The sequence below is a fragment of the Trichosurus vulpecula genome, chromosome 4 (assembly GCF_011100635.1).
Source record: "Trichosurus vulpecula isolate mTriVul1 chromosome 4, mTriVul1.pri, whole genome shotgun sequence".
Lineage (NCBI taxonomy): Eukaryota > Metazoa > Chordata > Mammalia > Diprotodontia > Phalangeridae > Trichosurus > Trichosurus vulpecula.
In genome coordinates this window covers 440,814,134-440,833,617 of record NC_050576.1, presented here as the reverse complement: position 1 = coordinate 440,833,617, position 19,484 = coordinate 440,814,134, and the positions used below count along the sequence as shown (strand labels likewise).

At 42.6% G+C, this 19,484-nt stretch overlaps 1 protein-coding gene across 1 annotated transcript in view; it reads left to right on the top strand.

Moving 5' to 3' along the window:
• The window catches only part of ANKFY1 (ankyrin repeat and FYVE domain containing 1), an 84,464-nt gene that overhangs the window by 30,954 nt on the left and 34,026 nt on the right, over nt 1-19,484 (top strand). Inside the window, exons 5-7 of the mRNA XM_036754925.1 lie at nt 6,804-6,927; nt 16,004-16,153; nt 16,442-16,607. Of these exons, the coding sequence (XP_036610820.1) occupies nt 6,804-6,927; nt 16,004-16,153; nt 16,442-16,607 (440 nt within the window). The remainder of the gene's footprint in view (nt 1-6,803; nt 6,928-16,003; nt 16,154-16,441; nt 16,608-19,484) is intronic.

Sequence of the window (19,484 nt, the reverse complement as noted above, 5' to 3'; positions counted from 1 at the left end):
TAATTTCATTAAAGAGAATGACAGTGATGAGACAACATTCCAGAATTTGCGGAAGGTGGCCAAGGCAGTAGTTAGGGATAAATCTGTGTCTCTAACTGTGTACAACAATAAAAGAAAGAACAGGTCAGTGAATTGGGTATGGCAGAAACTAGGAAAAGAACAAATTAAAAATTCCCAATTAAACACCAAAATGAAAAACCCTAAAAATCAAAGGAAAGATTAGTAAAATTGAAAGTTAAAAAAAAAAACCCTTGAGCTAATAAATAAAACCAGGAACTGGTTTGTGGGAAAAAAATAAGAAAATTAAATTACTAGTATCAAAAACGAAAAGGGTGAATGCACCATCAATGAAGATGAAATTAATAGGATTTATTTTGTCCACTTATATATACCAGTATGACAATCTAAGTAAAATGGATAAATATTTACAAAGTTATAAACTGCCAGAATAGCAGAAGAGGAAATAGAATACTTAACCCAATCTTAGAAAAAGAAATTGAACTTGCCATTAATGAGCTCCCTACGGAAAAAATCCCCAGTACCAGATAGATTCACATGTGAATTCTACCAAACATTTAAGGAGTAGTTAATCCTAGTACTATATAGACTATTTGAAAAAACAGATTAAAAAAAGGAGTCCTACTAAATTCATTTTATGACACAAATATAATTTTGGTGTCTAAACCAGGGAAAACAAAAGCAGAGAAAACTGTAGACCGATTTCCTTAATATATATGTAAAAAATTGAAACAAAATTCTAACAAGGAGAGATTACAGCAACATATGACAAAGATCATACACTATGACCGGATGGTATTTATGCCAGGAATGCACGGCTGGTTCATTATTAGGAATATGTCAGCTTAATTGACTGTATCAATAACCTGACTGGCAGAAATCATATGATTCTATCAACAGATGCAGAAAAAGCTTTTGACAAAATACCACACTCATTCTTATGAAAAACAATAGAAAGCATGGGAACAAGTGGATCTTTCCTTAATAGGACAAATAGTATATATCTAAAATGAAGAGCAAGCATTATCTATAATGGGGATAAACCAGAAGCCTTCCAGATAAGATCAGAAGTGAGGCAAGGATGTCCATTATCACCACTGTTATTCACTATCATACTAGAAATGCTAGCTATAACAAAAAGGCAAGAAAAAAGAAATTTAAGGGATGAGAATAGGCAAGAAGAAGAAAAAACTCTTACTCTTTGTGGATGGTGTGATGGTATACTTGAGAACCTAGAGAAGCAACTAAAAAACTAGTTGAAATAACTGACGACTTTAGCAAAGTTGCAGAGTATAAAACCTACATAAATCATTAACATTTCTATAAGCTACCAACAAAACTTAGCAGGAAGAGATAGAAAGAGAAATTCCATTCAAAATAACTGCAGACAATATAAAACATTGCCTGCCAGAGAAACCCAGGGATTATATAAACACAATTACAGATCACCTTTCGCACAAGTAAAGACAGATCTAAACAATTGGAGAAATATCATTTACTGATGGGTAGGCCAAGTCAATATACTAAAAATGACAATTCTGCCTAAGTTAATTTACTTTTTCAGTGTTATACCAACCAAACTTCCAAAGAATTATTTTATAGAGTTAGAAAAAATGTAGCAAAACTTATTTGGAAGAGCAAAAGTTCAAGAATATCAAGGGAACCAATGAAAAAAAATGTTGTGGAAGGCAGACTAAAAGTTCTGGATCTCAGACTGTTATTACAAAGCAATAATCAAAACAGTCTGGTACTGGCCAAGAAATGGAATGGTAGTGGAATAGATTAGGTACTGAGTGCACAGCAGGAACTCAGTGTCTGGGAAACCCAAAGATCTGAGCTTTTGGGATAAGAAGTCAACATTTGACAGAAACTAGACCTAGAGCAATACCTCACACTATATACCAAGATAAGGTTAAAATGGGTACAGGATTTAGACATAGATGATTATTCAAGCCTCAAGGCTGCATGTGGCCCTCTAGGTCCTCAAGTGCAGCCCTTTGACTGAATTCAGATTTCACAGAACCAAACATAAACAAATTAGGAGAGCATGGAAAACTCTACCTCTCAGATCTCTGGGTAAGGGAAGAGTTTGTGACCAAACAAGAGATGGAGGGGATGATAGGAAATAAAATAGATAATTTTGATTATATGAAACTAAAAGGCTTTTGCACAAATAAAATTAATACAGCCAAAATGATAAGAAATACATGCAGTAGGAAAAAAGTTTTGCAGCAGATTTCTTCAATAAGCGCCTCATTTCTCAACTACATAGGAAACTGAGCCAGATTTATAAGAATAAGAGCCGTTCTGCAGTTGATAAATCGTCAAAGAGTATGAACAGGCAGTTCTCAATCACCACTGACTGGAGAAATGCAAATTAACACAATTCTGAGATACTTCCTCAGACCTATCAGATTGGCTAACGTGACAGAGGGCATGTGGGAAAGTTTGGACACTGATCTACTGCTGGTAGAGTTGTGGTGTAGACAACCATTCTAAAGAACAATTTGGAACTACACCCAAAGGGCTATAAAACTGTATAAACCCTTTGACTGAGCAATACCACTGCTAGGGAAAAGGACCTGTTTGTACAGCCAGGTGGCACAACCCTGGAGTCAGGAGGACCTGAGTTCAAATCCGGCCTCAGACACTTGACATACTTACTGGCTATGTGACCTTAACCCCAATTGCCCTGCCTCCCCCTCTCCAAAACAAAAATATAGCAACTCTTTTAGTGGTGGCAAAGAATTGAAAATTGAATGGGGTGCCCATCAGTTGGGGAATGGCTGAATAAGTTGTGGTATAGGATTGTGATGGAATACTATTTTTAGATAGGGAATGAGGAGCAGGCGAATTTCAGAAAAACCTGGGAAGATTTACAGGAATTGTTGGGTGAAGTGAGCAGAACCGGGAGAACATGCACACAGCAACAGTAGTGTCCTAACAGTAACTGAAAGACTTAGCTGCTCTGATTAAGACAGTGATCCAAGATGGTTCCAAAGGACCCATGAGAAAACATTTTTTCCAAAGCGCTGATGGACTCTGAGTGCAGATTGAAGTATACTTTTTATTTTATTCATTCATTCATTCATTCATTCATTCATTTATTTATTTGTTTATTTATTTTTAGTTTACCGCACACAGTTCTACATGATTTTGAGTTCCACATTTTCTCCCCTCCCTCCCCAAGACGGCATGGAATCTCATAGAACTATCATGTATAATGAAGTATACTTTTTTTTTAATTTTATTTTTTTTTTATTTTTTAAATTTATTTAACATATTTAGTTTTCAGCACTGATTTTCACAAGAGTTTGGATTACAAATTTTCTCCCCATTTCTACCCTCCCCCCCACTCCAAGATGGCATATATTCTGGTTGCCCTGTTCCCCAGTCAGCGCTCCCCTCTGTCATCCCACTCCCCACCCATCCCCTTTTCCCTTCCTTTCTTGTAGGGCAAGATAAATTTTTACGCCCCATTGCCTGTGTATCTTATTTTCTTGTTTCATGCAAAACCATTTTTGTTTGTTTTTGAACATCTGTTTTTAAAACTTTGAGTTCCAAATTCTCTCCCCTCTTCCCTTCCCACCCACCCTCCCTAAGAAGTCAAGCAATTCAACATAGGCCACATGTGTATCATTATGTATAACCCTTCCACAATACTCATGTTGTGAAGGACTAACTATATTTTGCTCCTTCCCAACCCATCCCCCTTTATTGAATTTTCTCCCTTGACCCTGTCCCCTTTTGAAAGTGTTTGTTTTTGACTACCTCCACCCCCACCTGCCCTCCCCTCCATCATCACCCCCATTTTTTTTTTATCTTCTTCCCTCTTCTTTCCTGTGGGGTAAGATTCCCAATTGGGTATGTATGGTATTCCCTCCTTAGGCCAAATCTGATGAGAGCAATGTTCACTCATTCCCACCCTCATCCGCCCTCTCCTCTCCTCCCACAGAACTGCTTCCTCTTGCCACCTTTATGGGAGATAATCCATCCCATTCTATCTCTCCTTATCTCCCTCTCTCAGTATGTTCCTCTCTCATCCCTTAATTTGATTTTATTTCTTTTAGATATCTTCCCTTCATCTTCAACTCACCCTGTGTCTGCTCTCTCCCTCTCTCCCTCCCTCCCTCTTTCCCCCCCCTCTCTCTCTCTATATATATATACACATACATACACACATAGATATATACATACATACACATTCACCCATATATATATATAAACATATATGTATGCATATTCCCTTCAGCTACCCTAATACTGAGGTCTCATGAATCATACACATCATCTTTCCATGTAGGAATGTCAACAAAACAGTTCACCTTTAGTAAGTCCCTTGCAATTTCTTTTTCTTGTTCTTTTTCTTGATTACCTTTTCATGCTTCTCTTGATTCTTGTGTTTGAAAGTCAAATTTTCTATTCAGTTCTGGTCTTTTCACTGAGAAAGCTTGAAAGTCCTCTATTTTATTGAAAGTCCATATTTTGCCTTGGAGCATGATACTCAGTTTTGCTGGGTAGGTGATTCTAGGTTTTAATCCTAGCTCCATTGACCTCCGGAATATTGTATTCCAAGCCCTTCGATCTCTTAATGTAGAGGCTGCCAGATCTTGGGTTATTCTGATTGGGTTTCCACAATACTCACATTGTTTCTTTCTGGCTGCTTGCAGTATTTTCTCCTTGATCTGGGAGCTCTGGAATTTGGCGACAATATTCCTGGGAGATTTCTTTTTGGAATCTATTTGAGGAGGTGATCGATGGATTCTTTCAATTTCTATTTTGCCCTGTGGCTCTAGAATATCAGGGCAGTTCTCCTTGATAATTTCTTGAAAGATGATATCTAGGCTCTTTTTTTGATCATGGCTTTCAGGTAGTCCAATAATTTTTAAATTCTCTCTCCTGGATCTATTTTCCAGGTCAGTGGTTTTTCCAATGAGATATTTCACATTGTCTTCCATTTTTTCATTCCTTTGGTTCTGTTTTATAATATCTTGATTTCTCATAAAATCACTAGCTTCCACTTGCTCCAATCTAATTTTTAAAGTAGTATTTTCTTCAGTGGTCTTTTGGACCTCCTTTTCCATTTGGCTAATTCTGCCTTTCAAGGCATTCTTCTCCTCATTGGCTTTTTGGAGCTCTTTTGCCATTTGAGTTAGTCTATTTTTTAAGGTGTTGTTTTCTTCAGTGTATTTTTCAGTATATTTTTGGGTCTCCTTTAGCAAGTCATTGACTTGTTTTTCATGGTTTTCTCGCATCCTTCTCATTTCTCTTCCCAATTTTTCCTCTACTTCTGTAACTTGCTTTTCCAAATCCTTTTTGAGCTCTTCCATGGCCTGGGACCAGTTCATGTTTTTCTTGGAGGCTTTTGGTGTAGGCTCTTGCACTTTATTGACTTCTTTAGGCTGTGTGTTTTGGTCTTCTTTGTCACCAAAGAAAGAATCCAAAGTCTGAGACTGAATCTGGGCGCGTTTTCGCTGCCTGGCCATATTCCCAACCAACTAACTTGACCTTTGAGTTTTTCAGTGGGGTATGACTGCTTGTAGACTAGAGAGTTCTATGTTCCACGTTTGGGGGGGAGGTGCCAGCTCTGCCACACCAGCACTGCTCCTTCCCCAACCCCCAACCCGAACTGGGCTTAGATCTTCAGCAGGCTGTGCACTCCTGCTCTGATCTGCCACTTAATTCCTCCCACCAGGTGGGCCTGGAGCCAGAAGTAACAACAGCTGTAGCTGCCCCACCTCCGCTGCCCCCAGGGCTGGAAGCCGAACCACGAACTCTTTCTACTCCCGCAGCTTTTCCCACTAACCTTCTCCGCAGTCTTTGGTGTTTGTGGGTTAAGGAGTCTGGTAACTGCCGCAGCTCACTGATTCAGGGCGCTAGGGCCCCCTCCACCCGGCTTCTGGTCTGGATGGTCCACGCCGCTCAGGCTGGGCTCTGCTCCACTCCGTTCCCAGCTGCCAGCTCCCAGCTCCGTGTGGGGATAGACCTCACCCAGAGACCATCCAGGCTGTCCTGGGCTGTAGCCCTGCTTCCCTCTGCTGTTTTGTGGGTTCTGCCGTTCTAGAATTGGTTCAGAGCCATTTTTTATAGGTTTTTGGAGGGACTCGGTACGGAGCTCACACTAGTTCCTGCTTACTAGCCGCCATCTTGGCTCCGCCCTCTGAAGTATACTTTTTAAAAACTTTATTGTTTTATTTTGTTTGTGTTTTGTTTTGCAACATGACTAATATGGAAATGTTTTGCATGACCTCTCATGTATAATTGAAATCAGATTTCTTCCAAAGGAACGTTGGGAGGGAGGGAGAGGATTTGGAACTCAAAATTTTGAAAAAATGATTGTTAAATTTTTTTACATATAATTGGGAAGTGCTTAAAGAAATCAGTTTTTTACAAAAAGAGTGTTTTTGTAATTGTGTGTATTTCTTGGCCTATAGATTCCCAAGAGTTTTATGCAGTCTATAGCTATTTTAAATGGAATTTCCCTTTCTAGCTCTTCTGCTGGGTTTTGTGGATGATACAGAGAATTGCTACTTTTTGCCTATGCTTAGTCCTTCACCTTCTTTTTCTCAACTCATTCCTGTAGCTAGCATCTCTAGCACTCTGTGCAACAGTGGTGGTGACTGTGGACATCTTTGCTTTACCAAAGATTGATCTTCCAAAAAGGCCGATCGTTTATCCCCATAACATATCATGCTGGCTCTTTGTTTTAGAGAGATGCAAGATTTGAGAGAGCTTTTTACCTGATAAAATACCGATGATCATTATACTGCTTCTTCTTTGGGTAGGTGTGAGAAAGGAGTGATGTCCTTAGTAAATGTGAGGAATTGTATCCGTTTCTACCAAACTGCAGAAGAACTGAATGCTACCACTTTGATGAACTATTGTGCAGAAATCATCGCCAGCCATTGGGTAAGTTCTGTTCCCCATCTCTCTTTTGTGTCTGTGCTTTGGGAGACTGGGGTGGGTGTGGGGGTGGGAGGCGATGAAAAGGCAGCTCCTGTCTAGGAGTGAAGGAAGGAAAAGCATTTAAGTGGGCACCTTAGGCCAAGCTCTGGGGATACAGATACCAAAGGGGCCAATCCCACTTGCCCTGTGAGACTCTCATGGTTGTCACTTTTTCTGTCATCTGGAAATTCCTGTTGTGGTAGGAAACAGTTCTGGGCTAAGGCACTCCTTGAGTTCGTGTGGCCCAGGGCATGGCAGCTAAAGTAACCTTACGGGTGATGCAGGGTTTTTTTGGTGCTTGAGCCCAGGTTCTGGGGGGAGAAAAATCACCCCGAGTAAAGATGAAGATTCCCATGAGGCTTTCTATAGACAAAATGAAGTCACAGAGATAGAGAAATAAACTCTTTTGTACAATGCAATCTCATACGTTCTTTTAGGCTGTAAAAGTTAAGAAAGACAGATTCATAATCCCCTGCTTCCTTCAACGTCTTTGAAGTTGAACAAACTTAGTTAAACAGAATCATAATCTTATATGCAATCTCCGAAGGAAACAGACCCTCCAACCCAACACCCACCTCCCTCACTTTTCAGCTTCGTTTTGTGTGGTCTCCCCCATTCCTTTGTAAACTCCTTGAAGGCATGGATTGTCTTTGTGTTTGTATTTGTAGGACAGCTTGTATTTAGCACTGTAGCCTAATAAATGTTTATTGACTGACTGAGGTGAGGGGAGAGGGCCCCAGAGCCTGCTAGTGAAAGGGCAGGGGTGGAGTGTTGGCCCGAGGGTGTAGGAAGGAGAGTTTTTATATATGCATATACATTTAACCCTAACCCTAAATACGCACACATTCACATTTGTAGATACACACCTGTACACACCTATTTATGCATTCACACAAGCCTTATATTTATAGTTAAAAAATATATAAAAATATTTTATACATATTTCTGTACGTATAAAACTTTGTATTTAAGAACACATTCACTCACATAAAATAAGACTGGGAAAGTTGGTTGGGGTTGACTTTGAAGGGCATGGGAGGCTATGAGGTAAGGATGGACTCTTGGAGTCTGTTGACTAGGGCAGCAGCAGCAGCACTTTGGGAAAGTTCCTTTGGCCACTGAGTCGAGGGAGAAGCGGGTGGAGAGCTGAGAGGCTTGGCATGGATGAGAGAGGATGAGGACGTCTGCTCGGATGGCAGCCACAGTGGGAGTGGAGAGGAGACAGATGGTAGAGAAGGGGGAGAGCTTTGCAACAGATTGGCTGTGGGAGGTGACAACGAGGCTGGGGACCTGGGGGACAAAGAGGACAGTAATAGGGAACCTCAGAAATGGCAGTGGAGTCTGGGGGAAAGAGAATGAGTTTTGTTTGAGATGCCCATCAGATGTCCTGTTTGGAATGTGTAATAGGCAGGCGGTGATGCCAGGGCTCCATGGGTTGGTCTAGGAATCATCTGATAATTGAGTGAATTGGACTGATGAGGTCACCAAGGGAGAGGCAGGGCTGAGGGCCCCGGCTGTCCTGGCGTGGGACCTGCCCCTTCCCTTAAAGAACTTACAAACAGCCTGTAGAAACCAACCTTTGTGTCCTCCACCCTTAGCTCATCTGGAGCCTCAGTGCTCCTTTCTCGTGTCTGGAAAATGGGAGTAGGGTAGGGATGCGCTGCCTCTTAGCACTGTCGTGGTGGCCGTGTGAGGGATGCTTGTTAAATGTTCTCTATGATGGCTGGCTCTCCCTGGGGACGTGACAGGACTGTGTCCTGCTTTTATAGTCTTTTCACATTTTCTGTCTTGGCCCCCATCTTTTGTTGTTGTTGTTTTTAAATTTTTTAAAATAAATGTATTTCACATTTTAAGTTTACAACACTTAGTTGCACAAGTTTTGGGTTCCAAATTTTCCCTCCTTCCCCCTCCTCCCCCCTCCCTCCAAGGCGGCATGTAATCCAATGTAGGTTCTACTTGTACCTTCACATGGAACTTATTTCCATAATAGTCAAGCTGTAAAGAAGAATTATAACCAATAGAGTGAATCCTGAGAAAGAAGAAACAAAACCAAAAAAGAAGGAAAAAAAGAGAGCCAATAGTTTGCCTCCATCTGCATTCAGACTCCATAATTCTTTCTCGGGATGTGCAGAACTTTTTCCATCATGGGTCTTTTGGAGCTCTCTTTGAACCTTGCATTGATGAGAGGAGTCAAGTCTGTCAGAGTTAGTCCTTGCAGATGCTGTGTGTCTGTAATCATGTATAGAGATCTCCTGGTTCCACTCCCCTCACTCAGCATAAGTTCATGTAAGTCTTTCCAAGTTGTAATGAAGTCTGTCTGCTCCTCATTTCTTACAGTATTCCATTGCATTCATATACCACAATTTGTTTAGCCATTCCCCAATTGATGGGCATCCCCTTGATTTCCAATTCTTTGCCACCACAAAAGAGCTGCTATAAATATTTTTGTACATATGGGTCCATTTCCCACTTGTATGATCTCTTTGGGATACAGCCCTAGAAGTTGTATTGCTGAGTGATAGGGTATGCACATTTTTATAGCCTTTTAGGCATAATTCCAAATTGTTCTCCAGAATGGCTGGACCGGTTCACAACTCCACCAACAATGTAACAATATTCCAGTTTTCCCACATCCTCTCCAGCCTTTATCATTTTCCTGTTTTGTCATGTTAGCCAGTCTGGCAGGAGAGATGTGGTACCTAAGAGTTGTTTTGATTTGAATTTCTCTAATCAATAGTGATTTAGAGCATTTTTTCATATGACTTTAATTTCTTTAATTTAAATTCTTTAATTTCTTCCTCCGAAAATTGCCTATTCATATCCTGTAACCATTTCTCAATTGGGGAATGGCTTGTATTCCTATAAATTTGACTCAGTTCCCTGTATATTTTAGATATGAGGCCTTTGTCAGAGACACTGGTTGTAAAGATTCTTTCCCAATTTTCTGCTTCCCTCCTAATTTTTGTTGCATTGGCTTTTTTTGTACAAAAACTTTTCAATTTAACATAATCAAAATTATCCATTTTGCATTTTGTAAAGCTCTCTATCTCTTGTTGTGTCATGAATTCTTTTCTTTCCCATAAATCTGATAGGTAAACTATTCCTTGCTCTCCCAAATTACTTATAGTATCAGCCTTTACTCCTAAATCATGAACCCATTTTGACTTTATTTTGATATATGGTGTAAGATATTGGTCTATGCCCAGTTTCTGCCATACTGTTTTCCAATTTTCCCAGCAGTTTTTGTGAGATAGTGAATTCTTAACCCAAAAGCTGGATTCTTTGGGTTTATCAAAGAGTAGATTGCTATAGTCGTTGACCTCTGCATCTTGTGTACCTATCCTATTCCACTGATCCACCACTCTGTTTCTTAGCCAGTACCAAGTAGTTTTGATGACTACTGCTTTACAATACAATTTCATATCTGGCTAGGCCACCTTCCCTAGCATTTCTTTTCATTAATTCCCTTGATATTCTGGACCTTTTGTTCTTCCAGATGAATTTTGTTATTATTTTCTCCAGCTCTGTAAAATAATTTTTGGTAGTTTGATTGGTATGGCGCTGAATAAGTAAATTAATTTAGGTAAAATTGTCATTTTTATTATAATAGCTCTGCCTACCCACAAGCAACTGATGTTTTTCCATTTATTTTAGATCTGACTTTATTTGTGTTCATATAGGCCCTGGGTTTGTCTTGGCAGGTAGATTCCTAAATATTTTATAGTGTCTACAATAACTTTAAATGGAATTTCTCTTTCTATCTCTTGCTGTTGGGCTTTGTTAGTAATGTATAGGAATGCCAAGGATTTATGTGGGTTTATTTTGTATCCTGCAACTTTGCTAAAGTTATTTATTATTTCAAGTAGTTTTTTACTTTTCTCCAGGATTCATCCATTTCCCTGAGGTTATCAAATTTACGGGCATACAATTGGGCAAAATAATTCCTAATTATTGTTTTAATTTCCTCTTCATTGGAGGTGAATTCACCCTTTTCATTTTTGATACTGGTAATTTGGTTTTCTTCTTTCTTTTTTTTTAATCAAATTGACCAAAGGTTTATCAATATTATTGGTTTTTTTTTCCTAAAACCAGCTCTTAGTTTTATTTATTAGTTCAATAGTTTTCTTGATTTCAGTTTTATTAATCTCTCCTTTGGTTTTCAGTATTTCTAATTTGGTATTTAATTGGGGATTTTCAATTTGTTCTTTTTCTAGCTTTTTCAGTTGCATACACAATTCATTGGTCTCCTTTTTCTCTGTTTTATTCATGTAAGCATTTAGTGATATAAAATTTCCCCTAAGAGCTGCTTTTGCTGCATCCCATAAGTTTTGGTATGTTGTCTCATTATTGCCATTCTCTTGAATGAAGTTATTAATTGTTTCTATGATTTGTTCTTTGGCCCACTCATTCTTTAGGATTAGATTATTTAGTTTCCAATTAGTTTTTAGTTTATCTTTCTGTAGTCCTTTATTACAAATAATCTTTATTGCATCATGATCTGAAAAGGATTCATTGACTGTTGCTGCCTTTCTGCACTGGATTGTGAGGTTTTTATGCCCTAGTACATGGTCAGCTTTTGAGTATGTGCCATGTACTGCTGCGAGAAAGGTATATTCCTTTTTATCCACATTCAGTTTTTTTCAGAGGTCTATCATATCTACCTTTTCCAAAATTCTGTTCACCTCCTTAACTTCTTTCTTGTTTATTTTGAGATTAGATTTATCAAGTTCAGAGAGGGGGAGGTTGAGGTCCCCTACTAGTATAGTTTTGCTGTCTATTTCTTCCTGTAACTCCCTTAACTTCTTCTCTAAGAATTTGGATGCTGTACCACTTGGTACATAGATTTTAAGTAATGAAATTATTTCATTGTCTATGGTGCCTTTTAGCAGGATATAGTTTTTTTCTTTCCTTTTAATTAGATCTATCTTTGTTTTTGCTTTGTTTGAGATTAGGATTGCTACCCCTGCTGTTTTTACTTTAGCTGAAGCATAATATATTCTACTACAGCCTTTTACCTTTACCCTGAGTGTATCCCCCTGTTTCAAATGTATTTCTTGTAAACAACATATTGTAGGATTATGTTTTTTAATCCATTCTGCTTTCTGCCTCCATTTTATGGGAGAGTTCACGCCATTCACATTCATACTTATGATTACTATCTGTGTCTTTTTTTCCATCCTGTTTCCCCCTCCTGTTTATGTTTTTATTTCTCCTTTCTCCCTTCCCCTCCTCAAAAGAATTTTGCTTTTGACTGCAGTCTTCCTTGGTTTTCCCTCCCTGTTGACTCCCTTCCCTTATCTTACTCTTTTCCCCTTGCTACTTCTTCCCTCCCTTTTAACCATCCCCTTTCCTTTTCTTTCCCCTTTCCCCTCCTACTGCTTGTAGGACAAATTTGATTTCTATACTTTTCAGAGTATGTTATTCCCTCCTTGAACCAAATCCAATGAGAGTAAAGCTCAAACACTGCTCTTCTCCCTCCCTTCTTTCCCTCTACTATAATATATTTTTGTGCCTCTTCATGTGATGTAATTTACCCTTTTCTACCTCCTCCTTACCTCTTCTCCCAGAACAATCCCTTTACACCCCTTAATTTTTTTTGTCATATCAGTTATTTTATACTGACACCCTCAGTGTATGTATATCGCTTTTAATTGTCATAATAGCTGTATCATTCTCAAGATTGACATATATATATATGTATATATATCTATATATATCTATATCTATATATATCTATATATATATATATATATATACACACACACACATATATATAATCCTGTATAAAGATATAAACAATTTGCCCTTATTGAATAACAAGTTTTTTCCCCCTGTTTACCTTTTTATGTCTCTCTTGGGTTTTATATTTGAAGATCACATTTTCCATTGAGCTCCAGCCTTTTCATTAGGAAGGTCCGGAATTCCCTTATTTTATTGAATGTCCATCTCCTTGCCTGAAAAATTATGCTCAGTTTTGCTGGGTAGTTGATCCTTGGTTGTAGTCCAAGCTCCTTTGCCTTTCAGAATATCATATTCCAGTTCCTCCTGTCTTTTGATGTAGAAACTGCAAGATCCTGCTTGAAGTTCTGCGATATTTGAATTGTTTCTTTCTGGCTGCTTGCAGTATTTTCTCCTTGACCTGATAATTCTGGAATTTGGCTACAATGTTCCTTGGAATTTTCAATTTGGGGTCTCTTTCAGGGGGTGATCGGTGGATTCTTTGGATGACTATTTTACCCTCTGGTTCTAGGACCTCAGGGCGAATTTCCTTGATGATTTCTTGGAAGATACTTTCCAGGCTCTTTTTTTCATCATGGCTTTCCAGTTGACCAATAATTCTTAGATTGTCTCTCCTGGATCTGTTTTCCAGGTCAGTTGATTTTCTGATGAGATATTTACATTTTCTTCTATTTTTTCATTCTTTAGATTTTGTTTGACTGGTTCTTGATGTCTCATAGAGACATTAGCTTCTAATTGGCCAATTCTAATTTTTAACGAATTGTTTTTTTTTTTTCATTTAGCTTTTGCATCACCTTTTCCATTTGGTTAATTTTACTTTTTAAGAAGTCCTTTTTCTCCAATTAAATTCCGAACCTCCTTAAACATTTCACCAATTTTACTTTTTAAAGATTTGCTCTCATCAGTGAATTTTTTTCCATTGTTTCTTTTACCTCAATAATTTGGTTTTTAAAATCATTCTTGAGCTCATCCAACAATGCTTCTTGGGCTTGAGACCAGTTCATGTTTCCTGTTGAGGTTTCAGATGTGGGTATAGTGTCAATACTGTCCTTTTCTGAATTCATATTTTTATCTTCTCTGTCCCCATAATATGATTCAGTGGTCTTTTTTACTTTTCTAGATTCCTTCTTCATGGTGGTGGCCTTTTTCCTGGCTTTTTAAGTGTATCTCTGTTTCAGGGGCTTGGGGGGGGGGATCTGTCTCAAGCTTCTTGGGCTGGGAAGTGGGGGCCTGGTTACTGGCTTTGTGTGCTGTGACCCCTGGTTTTGTCAGCTAGAGGCTGTAAAATGCTGCTTCTCACCTGGTGGTGAGCTGGAGTTGGCTGGTGTGTGCTAAGGATCAAGACCCAGTGAGGTCTTTCTGAGTTTCCCGGTGGGGGGAGGATGTCACTGTGTGAGGTGTGGAGGAGGGGTGGTCTTGCTGCTGGAAGTCTCCTCTTCCCCAGGGCTGTGCTATAGCATGGGTGGTCTCAGCCTTTGTCGGCGCTGGTGTCTGCTAATTCCCTTGGCAGTGCAAAGGCACTCCAGAGGTCCTGGTGTTGGTGTTTGCCAGCTCCACCCTCCTAGGGCTCAGGAACTCCTGCTGGTCTGCTAAGGTGGGTCCTGCTGGGATGCCTCCCTTCTTATACTGGTCTCCTTCCGCTGCCACAAGAGTGACGTTTCCCTAGCCTCCCTAACTATAAGATTACTGAACTTTCACTTTTGGCTCCTCTATTCCAGCGTTTCTCCTAGGGCAGTATTCTCTGGGTTTATTCAAGGGAGGGATGAGAGTTGTTTTTACCTGGTCATCATGGCTCCTGGGAGTTCAAGAAGGTGAGTTTCATACCTTCAGACTGTGGGCTGAATGCTTCAGGAGTAACTACTGCCATGGCTGCAGGGTCTGTGCTGTTGCCTCAAGTAGCTCCAACAGACTCACATCCTGGGCTGAGAGGCTTGGGGATCCCCACCACAGCTGGCAGTTCAGCCCTGGGCCTGCTCCCACTCTTGCTCCAGTATGGTGGTATTCCACGCTCTCCTAGCATGGTTGGCTGACTGAGTTCAGCCGCTGCTCCTGTTCTGGTGTGGTCAGGTACAGTTCCCCACGCCTGGTGCTCTCTCAGCCCACAAATCTGTCCTTTCGACCCTGGGGACTCTCCTGGGCTTGAAGTCTGCCACCCTCCATCTCCTAGTGTCTTGTACCTCTCTCAAATCTGCTTAGATTCACTTTTTTAGAGGTATCTGACAGAGTTTGTAAGAGAGCTCCAGTTTTCACTCTGCCGTCTTGGCTCTGCCCCTCCTTGAAATCTGGCCTCCATCTTTTAAAAGTCTCATCTGGTAGATGAGCTCCCTGTGTGGCTACATCTGGGTCGTTAGAAAATGGCTCCTTTCCCTCCTCACTGTGGTTGTTTCTGTCTGCGTCTTTAGAATTTATTTCCTGAGAGCTTTCTACTTTCCTGGCTAAGGGAGAGCTAAGGGTGGGAATGGAAGCAAAAGACAACCCAGAGGGCTGGTTTAAAGTTATTTGGGGGAAAATCACTGAGAAAGCATTTATTAAGTGCTTGCTGTGTGCCGTGGGCTGTGATGGCTCTAGGGATACAGAGACAAAAATGAGGCAATTTATGTTCTCCAGTAGCTTGTATTTTACTGGGAAAGTCAGCCCAGTGAGGGGAAAGGGGGCCCAGAAAGGGAATTCTGTTTGGGCACTCACAGAAATGGCGAGTTGGTCTACAGCGCCATCCACTGACAAGACTTTTCTAGGAGCGGTGGCCCAGGGCAAGAGGTAGAAAGAAGGTGGGGAAGGCTAGCTGGAAGAGGCATGATGATAGGCCCATCTTTAGCAAGATAAACCTGGCTGAATGGCTGGAGAACATGGGAAGGGAACCCATAGTCTGGGTGGGCTAAGTGCTGTAGTTTTCACTTAAGTCAATCGCCATGCAAGACAGCTGCGCCCTTTCCTGGGCATCTGAGAGGCATGGATTCTGGTCCAGCTGGACAGTATGCAAAGCGGTAGAAGAAAGCAGGCCTGAGTGGCCTTCGTTTACCTGGCCTCTATCACAGACTGTAAGGGAAAGGGGCCATGTCTCCCCAAGGTTCCCATCACATCCAGCCCAGCAGCCAGCACTTCCTGGCTGGTGAGAATGAACTCTAGGATGAAAGGCACCCTCCACATAGGTTCCTTTGGCATTTGATGGGTAGAATTTTCTTAAAGCAAGTCCAGAAGGCATTTGCCTCTCCCACTAGGCTTGTGACATCAGCACCTTGCCAAGGGTCTCCAGGCAGGGGTGGTCTCATGGGTTCCCCCCCCCTCCCCCCCGCCACTGCAGGACGACCTGAGCAAGGAAGACTTCAGCAGCATGAGTGCGCAGCTGCTGTACCAGATGATCCGGTCCAAGACACAGCACCCACTACACAAAGCCATCCGGCTGGAGCGAGAGGATGTCGTCTTCCTGTACCTCATTGAGATGGATGCCCAGGTACTGAGGATTGGAGGTCAGAAGGGGGAGGAGGGGCAGAGGGCCCCCCAGGGAAACTGGTGCCAGGCGGGATAGCACACGCGCACACACACCTGCAGATGCTCGTGCACGCGCGCGCACACACACACACACACATGCACACACGCACGCACACACTTTAGATTGTACAGTCTATCTATCTGACTGAATTAGAGGTGAGAATGGTAAACCTTCTTTGAGCCAGAGCCCCTGGCATTGGTGTGTGCCATGTCCCTGATGAATGCTCACCCCCTCAACTGTTTGTGATAGCTGCCCTTGAAGCTGAATGAGCTGGATCCCAATGGAGATCTCGCTTTAGATCTCGCCCTTTCTCGAAGACTGGAGAGCATTGCCAGCACCCTGGTGAGCCACAGAGCGGATGTAGACATGGTGGACAAGAGCGGGTGGAGCCTGCTGCATAAAGCCATCCAAAGAGGTGAGGCCAAGAAGGTGGGCAGGGAGGGCTTCACAGGCATGCCACAGCCAGGGGGACCTCGGTGCTTCCTTCTCCAGTCCTCACCTGCCTCTGTCCTGGGCTCTTCAGCTCTGGTGGCAGGCAGGGATGGACCTAACCCCATTCTAAGCAATTTGGCCACAACCTCTAAAAGTGAATTGCAAAGTCCTTTAATTTCCGCCAGCATCCCCTGGGAAGGTCCATGGCTTGCTTGGTAGACAAAAATCAGTGTTCTCAGAGCAGCCTGAGTGGCTTGAATGAACCCATTAGCATTTTCCTCTGCCAGTGGAGAGAGAGGCCAAATGGGCAGGAGATAATAATAGCCCTAGCTTCAGGATTGCTGTGAGGATGCAGCATGATCATGCCTACTGAGTGGTAGATCACACATAGTAGGAATCGTAATGCTTAGTAGGTTAAGATGAAAATATATCCTCATCAGCTGGGTGGCTCAGTGGCTAGTGCTGGGCCCAGAGTCAGGAAAACCTGAGTTCCATCCTGGCCTCAGACCCTTAGCTGAGTGGCCCTGGGCCAGTCATCTGAATCTACCGTTCCTCTTCCTCCTCCCACTTCTCCCCTTTACCTCCTCTGTATTGAGTGAAATACATTTCTAGACCCAGTTTGTGTGTGTGTGTGTGTGTGTGTGTGTGTGTGTGTGTATGTTCATTCTTTTCATCGGGGATGCTTGCAAGTCCTTTCTTTACTCAAGGTCTATTTCTCCTTTGTAGCACTATGCTCAGTTTTTCTGGGTGTGCTATTCTGGGCTCTCAGACAGTATCCTTTGCTTTTGGGAGGCCAAGCCACGTTCCCAGCCCTCTCTTCCGGAGCGCGGTGGCTGCTGCGTTGTGTGGGATCCTGCCTCGGCCCCCCGGTGCTCGAACCGTTGCTTTCTGGTTGCTGACCTGGGAGCTCTGGGCTTTGGCTCCGGTGTTGCTGGGAGTTTTCATTTTGGAGTTTCTTTCAGGAAGTGACCAGTGGGTTCTTTCTCTCTCCATTTTGCCCTCTGGTTCTAAGAGATCTGGGCAGTTTTTCATTTCTTGAAATAGGATGTTCCAGGCTCTTGTTTTGGTCATGGCTTCAGGTGGTCCCATGATTACGGTTCTTAACTTTTTTCTTCTTATTCCATTTTCCAGGTCAGCTGTTTTTGCTGTCAGTTGTCTTGACTTTCCTTCTCTTTTTTCAGCCTTTTGACTTTGTTTTAATATTTCTTGCTGCCTCACAGTCACTGGCTTCTGGCTTTTGGTCCATTCAGATTTTCAGGGAGTTTGTTTCTTGGGATGTTCATTCCCTTTCCCATTCATTCTTCCCTAGCTCTCACAGCTTTTCATGTTTTTTCCTCTAGTGCTCTCATTTCATTTATAAAAACATTCAGCTCTTTTTTTAAAGGTTCTCATTTCATCTCTTGCAGGGGGTCTAGGGGAGTTTTGTGCTTTGCTTGTGGATGCTTTGGAACCTTTCTCTTCCTCCATGTGTGTCTTCCCTGCCACCACAGTAGCTCTTTATGTTGAGACTTTTTGTTTGTTTGCCAATTCTTCCAGCCTGCAGCCTGATTTTGGACTTGATGCTAAGGCCCTGTGGCCCTTCTGGAGCAAAGGTCTGGCCTGGTCTTGTTGCTGTTTTCTTGGGGTATTCAAGGTTATTCAAGGACTCATGGGCAGCTGTAAGCCTTTGGTGCCCCGAGAGGGGTCTGATCCGGGGCAAGGTCTGTTTGCCACCCCCTTGGTCTGAACCCTGCAAGTTTCAGACCTGAGTGTGGGTCTGAGCTGCTAGAATTTATCCCTTTCAGCCAACTGGGAAGATCTGAATTCAAAGCAGCAGAACTGAAGGTTCCCCTTTGGTGTGGGACTGGGCTGTATGATGGGAATGAGACCCTGCTCTGTGCCTAAGATCTGAGGTACGCTGCTGCTGGCTTCTGAACATCCTCCTTTCTCAGCCTGTAACCCAAGGCTTTCCTCCCTGGCCATACCACCTCCCTTGCAGGACCCCTTCTTGCTCCACCCTGGATTTGTGAGCCACAGCTGGGTGCTGGCTGACAAAGCTCCCCGTCAGCACCTGTCCCCATCACAACGTCCCAGTACGGACAGGGGACCCAGCCTCTCCTAGGCATTGGACTACTTGCATGTGGCATGCTTCGGGCCCCAGTGCTCATCTCCAGCATGCACAGACTTCCTGGTCTCTGCCAGTGTCGCTCTGGGCTATGGCTTCATCTGGATTTCTCCATTGTGCTCATTTGTTAGATCTGTCTGGCGAAGGGGAATGTGGCTGCACTGGGTCCTGCTCTGCCCTCGTGGCTCACCTCTCATCTAAGATCCCTTGATGAGTGTGAGGTAAAACCCCACTAAACCTTCACTGATCTCGCAGAGAGCTGTCCAAAACCAGTGCAGCCCACACACATGGAGGAGTCCGCCATCTCCTGTGGTATCCCACGCCATCGTCCCTGCCTCTGCAGAGGGGCAGAGCGGCATCTTCTGGCGCTTCTCTTCTCTTGCCTCAGCTTTGAAGGTTTTCTTCTGTTTGCACGGTGGCGCTGACTTCAGACCCTCTGCTCAGCACCCCTTCCAGGGCTCATCCCAAACTGGGCAGCTATCCCGCGGTTCTTTCTTTCATCCTACACCCTTCCCTGTGACCCTGTGCCATCCTCCCAGGGTCTCTGGCTCACACCAGTCTTCCTGGACTCATCCTTCAGACCCCAGCTGCTGTTCTACCTTCAAGATCTCTCTCTTCTGACCCTACCTCCACCCTGATGCAGACCCTCTTCTCCTCACACTGACGGGGACCGCTGCAGTGGCTGCTGGGAGCTGGCCTGCCTCAGTCTCTCCCTGCTCCACCAAAGGGAATTTCCTAATGCGCAGGTCTATTCAG